The 10,216-nt window shown below is 43.0% G+C and overlaps 1 protein-coding gene across 2 annotated transcripts in view; it reads left to right on the plus strand.

Annotated features, from left to right (window-relative positions):
- Positions 1–2,233: 2,233 nt before the first annotated feature.
- znf704 (zinc finger protein 704) overlaps positions 2,234–10,216 on the plus strand; it is a 54,682-nt gene continuing 46,699 nt past the window's right edge. Inside the window, exons 1-3 of one of the 2 annotated variants that reach the window (XM_017425771.3) lie at positions 2,234–2,571; positions 2,873–3,135; positions 8,558–8,745. In XM_017425771.3, the coding sequence (XP_017281260.1) occupies positions 2,875–3,135; positions 8,558–8,745 (449 nt within the window). In that variant the 5' untranslated portion in view covers positions 2,234–2,571; positions 2,873–2,874. Of the gene's footprint in view, positions 2,714–2,872; positions 3,136–8,557; positions 8,746–10,216 lie in introns of both variants that reach the window. The other variant, XM_017425762.3, reaches the window with a different exon arrangement.

Here is a 10,216-nt window from a genome sequence, read left to right on the forward strand (position 1 = left end):
TATTTAGATTTTCCCAGCACCAAAACATGAACATTTGAGAGTATAGTTCTCGGTTATGTATCGGGCTGTTGGCAATCAGATTTAATGTCCCTCTCCAAATGCTATGAAGGACCACTAAGGTCGTAACCAAAGGGGGGGGGGAGTTGTTTTAGTGCCAAATCTAATCAGGCACTTACCTAAAATCACTTATGCTCTCTCACAATCTGTCCGTCATATAAACACACACACATACGCCACACATTTCCCCCTTCAAGGACTGGGGGGCCACTCCTAAAGCTTCACTCCTCTAATGAGACTATTTGCCCCCCCCAAAAGCCCCTTAACCACCAACTCTGTGCTGACACCCGCCTTTGATCAAAGGGCGAAGCCTGTTTTGGCGGTTACACTCACATCTGTTGCTTTGCCTTGTCCGCCCTCCATTCTCTGCGTGTAAATATTTTATTACCTGAATTCTTCTATTAAAATATAAACATAAATAAAAAGAAATGTGTTTGTCCCTAATTCTCTAACTTGTAGGAGGATTGTTCAGTACAAGGGATTTGCCAAAAACAGATTTTTCATTCGTTGAGTTATTATTTCTAGCTGGTGATCAAGTATTTGCCTGTGTTTGTTAGCAAAATACTGGGTGAATTTGTTAAAAATCACTGGATTTACATCAACAACTTTTGAAGTCAACCCGATTCAAGATGGCTATCACAGCCAATTGATCTTATCAGAAACAAAACTAGATGTAACTTAGTCATTTTTACAGATATTGAGCTAAAATTTGGGATGGTAGTAGCTGAGAGTCATCCCTAACAAATACTCTGAGCGCTAAAAGGCAGGTAACGTTCCTTCAAGGAATTATACTTATTAATCAGAAATAAATTGGTTTCTGGATTGACTGAAGTTATCAAAACACGGCAAACGTTCTGGACAAAAGATGCATGCTTTGTTATTTTTAAATAAGTATTGCAGTATTTTTGCAGTATTTTATTATTGCAAAAATAATTAAAAACAAAAGTAGCCATTCTTTACTATTACACTGACTCAACATTTAGTGCCCCTGTAAAATAAAAACTTTGTTTTTAATATTCTAGGTAGCGATGAGAATTAAGAAAATTTAATACAAATTTTGTAATAAAAGGAACAAAACACTGGCTACAAGCTAAAAGACCCAAAATGTTCGCTGAAAGCCAAATATAACAAAAACCTAGCTAAAACCTAAAAGGAGCAAAAGGTTAGCTGAAAGCTAAAAGCTTTCCCAATGTTCCACTGGGATGAGTAAAGTATTTCGAAGATAGCAAAAAAACTAGCTACAAGCTAAATGTAGCAAGAGGCTAGCTAAAAGCTAAATAATAATACAAAAGGTTTGACATTTCTGTGTTACCCGGATGTGAAGGTGGAGCATAGACAAGGTTTTAACAAAGGGGTCACCTGTGACCTTGACCTTTGACTCCACGACCTTAAAATCAATAGGCATCGCCCTTGACCCATGAGGTACCCAGCGGCGTAGTTCCGACTCTAAATTATCCACAAACAGACATACTATCATATATTCTGTCTTATGATAAACATATAAAAACTAATATAGCATAAAAACAAAGCAGGGCTGAAGCAGATTTCAAGGAGAATGAGGAATTTGAAGTATTGTGGAATTACTACGGAGGAAATCTTTGTGAATGAAGTTCAGTGCAGCAAATTGAAAAATATAAAAGCTACTGCAACCAAAGGTCATAGCATCCATCTCCCGAATGAGACGGACATTTTGATAAATAAAAAGCAGAAAGCATGCAGAGGTTGTAGTTAGATTTAACAAATAAAAATGAAGGAAAATGACAATGGTGTGAATGCTGAATCAGTTCTCACACAATTAGATGACTTGTGTTTATTGTCATAAAAGCAGGCCCACTTTGCCTCATTTTGAAAACCAGATCATAGTATTTTTGTAGTCCCATGGTGCCTAAAAAAGTAGGTTACATGCATCTACAACTGGGTTAGAGCACAAAGCTCGTCTGTCTGGTTGAAGTTTTCCTTTCTGGAGCCCAAATTTCCCCCCCTTTCTTCCAAACGCCCTCCCTTCTCGTTTCCGATCCATCCTTGCGTCATTGTTTTGAATGGAGCAGCCTCCACGGTTACATTTCCCTCCTTTCGCGGGGGGGGCGGGGAGGACCAGGCAGCGGTGGGGGCTTGTGGAGGCGTGTGCTGCGGCGTCCAATTGCAGCCAGCCTCGGCTGCCGGACCGCACATGTTTACAGGCAGCGCTCCGCCGGCAGAGGGCCCGCTCGGGCGGAGCAAACGGCGGACTGGACGTGACAGGAGCACGGACCCGGAGTCGGCTGGCGGGCGTGTTTTTTTGCCGTTTTCGGCATCCAGCGGCGCGTGGCGGTCCGCGCGGCCGGTTGGAGCGGCACGAGCCGACGCGTTCGCCCTCGCCCGCTCGTGCCCGAGCCGTTTCCCCTCGGACGGGACGCCATTTTGTGTCGTGGCGCGTTCGGTCGCGGGCCGAGCCGACCGGTCCGCGTTTTCCCGGCGCCCCCGCTCGGCTGGCGGAGAGCAGTGGGGAAAAACAAACAGGTCGAACGGACAGAGGTTGGTAGCCGGGTGGATGTGGAGGTTGCTGTGAGCGGCGAATGAATCGTTTTCATGTCGACCGGGTGCTAATTCAAAGTTCGTCGGCTTCGCGTGCTTCTGGGACCCTGTTCGGAGTTCCTGTCCCCCCCTTCTTCCCCGAGTATGTTGCCGCTTTCTAACATTTTCCTACGGTTGTCGGAGCGCCCAGTCTGGCCGCTGCGGTCGTGTGTTTTTCCCGACGTTTTCTGAATTCAATTCACCGGCTCGACTGCTCTGAATACACACTTTTTTTTTTTTTGAAAATTTTTCTATTTTTAAGACATGCATACCAGGCGCCTGGTCAAGCGGTCGATCCTCGGCAGCCGCGTTTATGCGCCGAGTCCGACGGGGGACGGTGCCCCGGTGACGGGGGTGGTCCAGGCTGTCAAGCAGGAAAACAGGGACGCGTCGGCCGCCGGAGCCCGGCGGAGCGTCTACACGGTGCTCATGCAGGACGGGAGCCTGAAGGAGTTCACCGAGGAGGAGATAGCCGCGGGCTCCAGCCACACCGCAGCCAAAGGACCGCTCAAGTCCAGCCTCAAGGTGTGTGTGTGTGCGCTTGTGTTTATGTGTGTGTGTGCGCGCGCGCGCGCAGAGGGCCCCGGCCGGCAGGCTGCGCTTCACTGTTTTTGTTGTGCGGTGTTTTGCAGCGTTTAACCGCTTCCTGCTCGGAGCGGATCTAATGGTGTCACCCGCCGCCGCTGCCGACGGGGAAATCTAACCGGCGAGCTCCGAGCGCGCGTCAACCGGAGCGCGAGCGGGGCCGGTGCGGGCTCGTGTGTCGTCAAACCGGGAGCTGTCACGACGTTTTGACGGCAGCAGATGCAATATATGGGACACACACATAAAAAGGGCTCTCGGTGGGGCCTGCGCAGTGTTTATGTGGGCTTCAGAGGGTGGGTAATCTGGAGGAAACAAACATGCTCAGACTGACTGCGGCTCGTCCTGCATTTTTCCACGCAGGCTCGTTTTAATGCTCCACACCCAGCCTTCAAAACGCACATTTGCGCTCAAAACCGTGCATGCGTTTAATTCCTTAAAGGCTTTAACGCATGTGCGCTGTTAAATGTCTAAATATAGATCATGTGGGTTTCGTGTGCTGTCATAGTTGAGGTAATAGTTTCAGAAACACGGTTGTGTCGTGGCTCTAATAAACACTGCAGTGACTGTGTGCAGGAAGGATGAACACACTGTTTTTGTTGCACAGGGAGAAAGTGTGTGTTGTTCTGTCCTTACAGAGAGGGAGGGACCAAAAAGTGTGTAAATAGCACTTTTTTTTTAAAAACTCTCTGATTTGAATTTACATACCTCCTCTCCTCCCTCCCCCTTTTGCCTCTGTTTTTGTTTTGTTTTTGTGTCACAGATGAAGCAAGTGACAAGCTATTTCTATATGCAGCTGCAAACATGTGGTCACTTTTTTTTTCTTTTTTTGTTGTTGCCACACATTCGAGATGAGCCACATTTTGCTCCAACAGCTCAGCACTCGCTTACAGATTTCCACGTGAAAGCAGTGGACTTTTAATTTTGTTTTCTTTCTGCTACTTGCTCCACGTGACTGTCAAACCTGGTGCAAAGAGCTCTGCGGGCAACTTTGTGAACTCAGGTTGTGGCTCCCAAGAAGAAAAAAAACAAAAATAAAATAAATATAAAAGCTGCTGCACCGGAGCGTTACAGTGCAGCTGAGGCTGAAATCCTGTCAGCACAATGGTCGAGTCTCTTTCAGCACCACTCAATTCTCGCCGAGGTCGAAAACAAGCCATAAAACGTGGAGGAGGAGTCTGTTATGTGTGTGTGCGCTTGTGTGTTGCCTTTGGTGTGCACAAGAGTGTAGTAAAGGAGAATGGGATTTTCCTCTGGTGTGTGTTTGTGAGATCGAGCTACTTAAAATTTTGGAATGAGGGTTGTTTGTGAACACGGCAGCTGTACGGCCAGCAAAGCGGGCACCCCCGGGTTGGCAACGGGTGGCGTGCTCCAAAGAATCTGGATGCCTGGCCCCATGCCTGGGTTCTGCAAATGAATGCACCCCTTTTTTTATGTTTTCGCAGGGGTGTGTGTGTGTGTGTGTGGGGAGGATTGGGATGCCACTAGTTGACTCGCTGGTTTGTACATGAGTGTGGCGATTTTCTTGATGCCTAGAAAGAGGCGCCACTCTGTTTGGTTGTTCTTCTGGCACTTGTTGTTGGAATCAATGAAGCAAGGCTGTTGACAGAGGCTGAGTGACTCTTTGTTTGGGTTCTGCCCCTCGTGGTTCGGCTGAACATCACTACGAAACACTCCGAGCACAGTCGTCGGGACAAAGGAGGTGTCCATACCACCATTGATACATGTATCTGTGGACAAGTGTTTAGTTTCCTCTAAGCAGAATGACACAAACTCACCATTTTTCCATGCAAGTTGGCTTCTTCCGGTGTTCCACTAATATTAAGACTGGTTTATTTGTTGCATTATGACTTTCAAGGTAATATTAGTCTAAAATGTTTGTACTCCCACCGATTACGACTTTAAAGTTTTCCTGACGTTCTCTCTCTGCATCTTGAAAAGTACAAAAAATGCATTTTAATTATTTTCCAGGTTTGGTTAAGTATGGCCCCAAAAGAGAAATGGGGTGTGGAAAAACAAATATTTGTGATTCCGGACTATTTTCTCTGTTTTGCCATAAATATGCAAGCTGAAACAGACACTGTAATTAGATTTTTTGAAGTTTTAGAACTTTTTAGTTTTTTCTTACAGAGACTGCATAATATGAAGTTGATCCATATGAGCTACAGTACCTTTAACTCTTATTTTCTAAGAAATATATTTTAATAATAACACCAGAGATAGGCAGCAGCCTCGTGTGACTCTGAAGCACAAGGAAGTAAAGGAAATAGACAAATGGGTCAAATTTATAGTCAGAATATAGCAGACATGCTACTGAAACACTTCCAAAACCACCTGATAAACATCTACAGTATGTTTTCAATTTTTGTAATCGGACACGAGTCAGTTGAAAACAATCTAGTAAATAATAGTCTTGAAAAGAGAAAACGTGGGAAACTTTTCTTAGAAAGAACATTTTATTTAAAAGACTGAGGTAGCTACTTATTTAGCATTAAAACAAACATTTTCCAAGTTTTATCCCATGTCTTAATGTGTAATAAATAAAAAAAAAAATAGCAGATTCAGTGCTGTGAAACTGATTAGTCTGATCACTTTACAAAATCTGTTAATAAACCGATTGCTTTTTGTAGCTTATTGCAACAGTTATGGCTTTATTCTATTTTTGAAGCGTTAATATTAAAAACGTCTGAACACTACTGTGCTGGATTGGTTTCTGACAGGACTTCTGCCACTTCCTAACATCTGTTTCGATGCATAATCATGCCAACAGGAGAGTTATTCGCATGTAGTTTAAGATAACTGAGCTGTCCAAACTGGACATTCCAAAATTATTCCAAATTCCTGGAATAAGATAATAAATCCAGACGAGTTGGACAGGAGGCGCTGGAGATGTAGGGTGGAGGCAAAACGAAGAAGAAGAAAGAGGATATTTTAACCATGAGGGTTTTTTATTTAAATGTCATAAGGAATGTGTGATCTCTGACATTTTTAGCTCTGATGGCACAACAAAATAATTGCGGTGAAGGAAAATGACTGGAGGAGCATTTTCTAGATTCCAACATTTCTCCAAACATCTTTCAGTTCTGTTCGAACCGACAAAGCACCGCAGACCGAGCAGGGACGAGTGCAGAAACGCCTGCGGTTGCCCGTTAACGACAGATGAGGGCATTGAGAAGAATCCCGTATCGAACTGTCGGGTGTGAGTTTTTGTCCATGCTGTCGATCAGGAACGTTCACCTGTGTTACCTGCACAACACCTCAGTGCATTCACCTCATTTTCTACAAGACAGAGCCTCATCTCTCTCTCTCTGTCGCACACCAGCCTCATAGCAGGTTGTTAACTGACATTTATTTTTATTTTTACGCTTTGTGTGTGAGAATTAGAGAACCGTGTGGCACATCACTAACACCTACAGCGCTGTTGTCATACGGCTGATTCTGCAGCACTGGATTGCTCTGTGTGTGTGTGTGAGCGAGCACACACTCATGTGACACTGTTTGGTCATGACCTACCAACAGGAAACCACAGTGGCTTAACAAAAACTCTTTTTAGGTGCTGAAGCTGCTGACGTCAAATTCAAAATGACCATGTTTTTGATAAAAGAAAACATTTATTTTAACCTTTTTGACTAGTAACTACATTTTAAATGGTGTCCCAGATGTGGTTTCAGTCTCTTTATATAGCTGCATACATTTTAAACTTTATACTCAAACACAATAAAAGTTATAATTTTTGCTAGTTGCTTTAAAGTTAAAACAGATGCTGCCAAGAGTAAAAAAACACAACATTAAAAGATAAACTTCTGCCCAAACAGCCAAGTTAGGAGATTGTCCGTGTGTAAGAGAGGGTTAAAGAGAAGAGGAAACTCGACATGTTTGCTCTGTGCTCGAGCTTCGACACATTCAACTTTATTTCGCCTCTGACTTCTCTGTTTTCTCGCTTTGTAGAATGCCATAACTCATAAGCTTAGCGAAAAGGAAGAGAGTGCTGTTGGCTTTACCCGAGCAGGACCGTCATCATACACACGCCCGCCTAATCTTCCCAGAGCCGCTGTAATCTATCCTGTTGTTGTACTCAAATAAAGCTGAACATTTGACGTGAGATGCCTCAATAAGGGCCGATTGTTTTCCCGTCTTTCACTCGCAGGCGTCAAAGTAAACCTTGCTTCCTAAGTGTCTAAGTGTTCGCGAGTGGAGCTGCAGTTTCTCATTTACGAACAATCACGCTGTAGTACTTTGAGATGATTTAGATCACACACGCAAACACACACTATCCCAAATTAGTCCTCTGTGCAGTGTTGTCAGTGACAGCTGTGTGAATCACTCTGCTTATTTCTGGCCTTTACTTGGAGTGTTTTTAAAGAGTCTGATTGCTGTAGACATTCTTCAGAGGTGTGGAGATGCATGCAGGTATTCACTGTGTTACTGTTGTGTCACAAAGGGGATCGTTTTGTGCATTTTGAGACATAATAAAGCTTTTCTTGACAAATGATAAGCGAAGCTTTAGTGGTTTGAAGGGCAGATTATGATCTTGACTAACATGTCAAACAGCATTGAGTTTTAGATTTTTATTCTTTAGTTACAAACAGAGCAGCAAATTATAATTTTATGAAACTCCAACATAGGAATTTTTGGCATTAATATAAGCAAAAACACCCCCATTTTTTGTGAAGATCTTTATTCTCTCTGCAGTTTTTATCGGTTTTATAAATTTTACGCTAAACTACTGAAAACTGTAACGTTTAACAATATATTCTGACACTTTAAGCACTTGACAGCTAATAGTTTAAAAGGTAATCTGTTTTTATACGTAAAAAATGGATTTAAAAGTTTTCTGCAAAATGTGTATTTTTTTTTGGTGTAAAACCTCATAACGCCTAAATGTCTACAGGAAGAACAACTTTGTTTTCAAACTGACCACTTTACATTTTTGAGTTTTTCCAAATATGTATTGGAAAAGTTGTTATTGGCTCAAGAGTCTGGAAATAGTTCCACAACCATAACGCAGTCCTTCATTAGAAATGTAAACATAGAATTATTGTCAATATTTTGGTTGCAAACCGAGACAAAGCTCAGACTTTATTTCTTAATGCTTCCCGGTAAACTCGGTAATAACCGGTCATTTGGTGCGTCCGCCCGGTTTGTCCTGTTCAGAATCAGGGTTCATCTCAGACAGATCACTTTTAAAAGGTTTTATTTAATGTTTTTTAGAGGTTACTTAAATTAATTGCGCAGTGCGGAAGTTCGAATTGGGGGCGGTGGGGGGGCACGACGTTTCTTCCTCAACATTGAGATGAGCTTATTTTTGTGGTGCTTTTTTGTGTCCAAGCGTCGACTCATTCCTGTTCCTGTTTGTGTTCTGCAGCAGAGCTCCAGTAACGGGGTTTCAGATGGCCAGAAGGTGGAGGGGGGCTGCCTGAGCCCAGAGGCTGCCGAGGAGCCCAGGCTGGCGGAAGGCAAGCGTGTCAGCCGGGACCCCGAGACCCGATCGGTGTCCCTACTGGAGCAGAAACGCAAAGTAGTCTCGTCCAGCATCGATGTCCCACATGCCAGGTTAGACTGTGTGTGTGTAAGCGTGCCAAATCTGTAAAAAGTGTGTTTTTGTCTGATTTCCCTTCCTAGAACGAGTTTGGCTCCTGTTCATAAGCAGAGTTCATCAGGAGTTTATGACATAGATACGTCAGCTTGCAAATAGGTCAGAGTTTATACAGAATGTCATCGCAATTTTCATCTTGTAATGAAGCCGTCCATTTTTAATAGTGCACATATATCCTTATTTACGTGTCGTTCTGCAGTGTTAGGCTGCACATCAGCGCTGTCTGCGTTCTGAAAGGAATGCATTGTTCATCTAATGCCAGAGTTTAGCTGCTCGCCTGTTCCGAGTGTTACTTTCAGAATGCTGCCATACGTTTACGTTAAGTCTCAGAAGCAGTTATTGTATATAATTACTTAAAAGACACGCCTCTGGGGGGTTTCCCAAACTGTAAAAGTGGTGCAAGGCAAACTGAAGGCCATGAGTTTCATGTTATGAAGTGAATCTCATCCGTTACCCGTTTGATTTTCTTTCCTGCTGTTCAGATCCAGACACAAACTCGACACTGGTTCAATATATCCAGCATGTACTAATATGATCAAAAATGTCTAAAACTTGTGAGGGAAGAGTGGCATTGCTTTGATCTTTCGTCATATCTGTGGTACATAACCCGTCTGATCCTGCCCTGCGATGTGTAGCACAGCACCTTAAACGACTGGAAACATTTATAATGTAATGGATCATTAGTCGCCCTTTTCACTCACTTAAGGATGCTCAAAACGCACACACACAGATGCAGACAAATATTACATTCAGATGGCCAATATAGTCTACAACTAAAGCCAGTCCACAATAGGATAATTAAACATTAATAGCCAGCAGTGCAGATTACTGAAGTGCCATCTATAACGATTCCTTCACTCATAAACGTGAAACATTGACGCCTTATAAAAACCCTGCAGTGTTATTGAACATCCTTTCCTGGTTTCTTGTGCCTGGAGGGCTTTTATCGACGACAACTTTCTGAAAAGTACAGCAAGAGTCTGCAGCCTCGTCGCTACATCCTCACCTTTTATATCCAGTTATTTGCACATCGATTTCACTCTTTCTGGTTCCCCATTAAAAGGCAAAAATCTTGCTTCAATTTTGAATTTATTACGTGGATTAAACAGAAGCTGTACGCCCGTCCTACTGTTATTCCCTCCTTGCATTTGAGTTGCAAAAATATTGATAATCATATAGTCATAGTGGGGCGTCTCATTGATTATCTTACTGCTCTCACAACTACTTCATCTTATAGCATCAGCTTAAAGACAAGTGTTTTACAAACAAACTAATTTATCCTCTTAATGAGACTGACAGCATGCAGGCCAAGGAGAACGTCTTTTATAAATGTTGATTTCATCTTTACCCACGGTAATCTTTAAACAATGGTGGAGGGAAAACACAACCTTTTTTTTTTTTTTTTTTTTTTTTTTTTTTTTTTTTTTT

This window comes from Kryptolebias marmoratus, linkage group LG5 (assembly GCF_001649575.2).
Source record: "Kryptolebias marmoratus isolate JLee-2015 linkage group LG5, ASM164957v2, whole genome shotgun sequence".
Taxonomy (NCBI): Eukaryota; Metazoa; Chordata; class Actinopteri; order Cyprinodontiformes; family Rivulidae; genus Kryptolebias; species Kryptolebias marmoratus.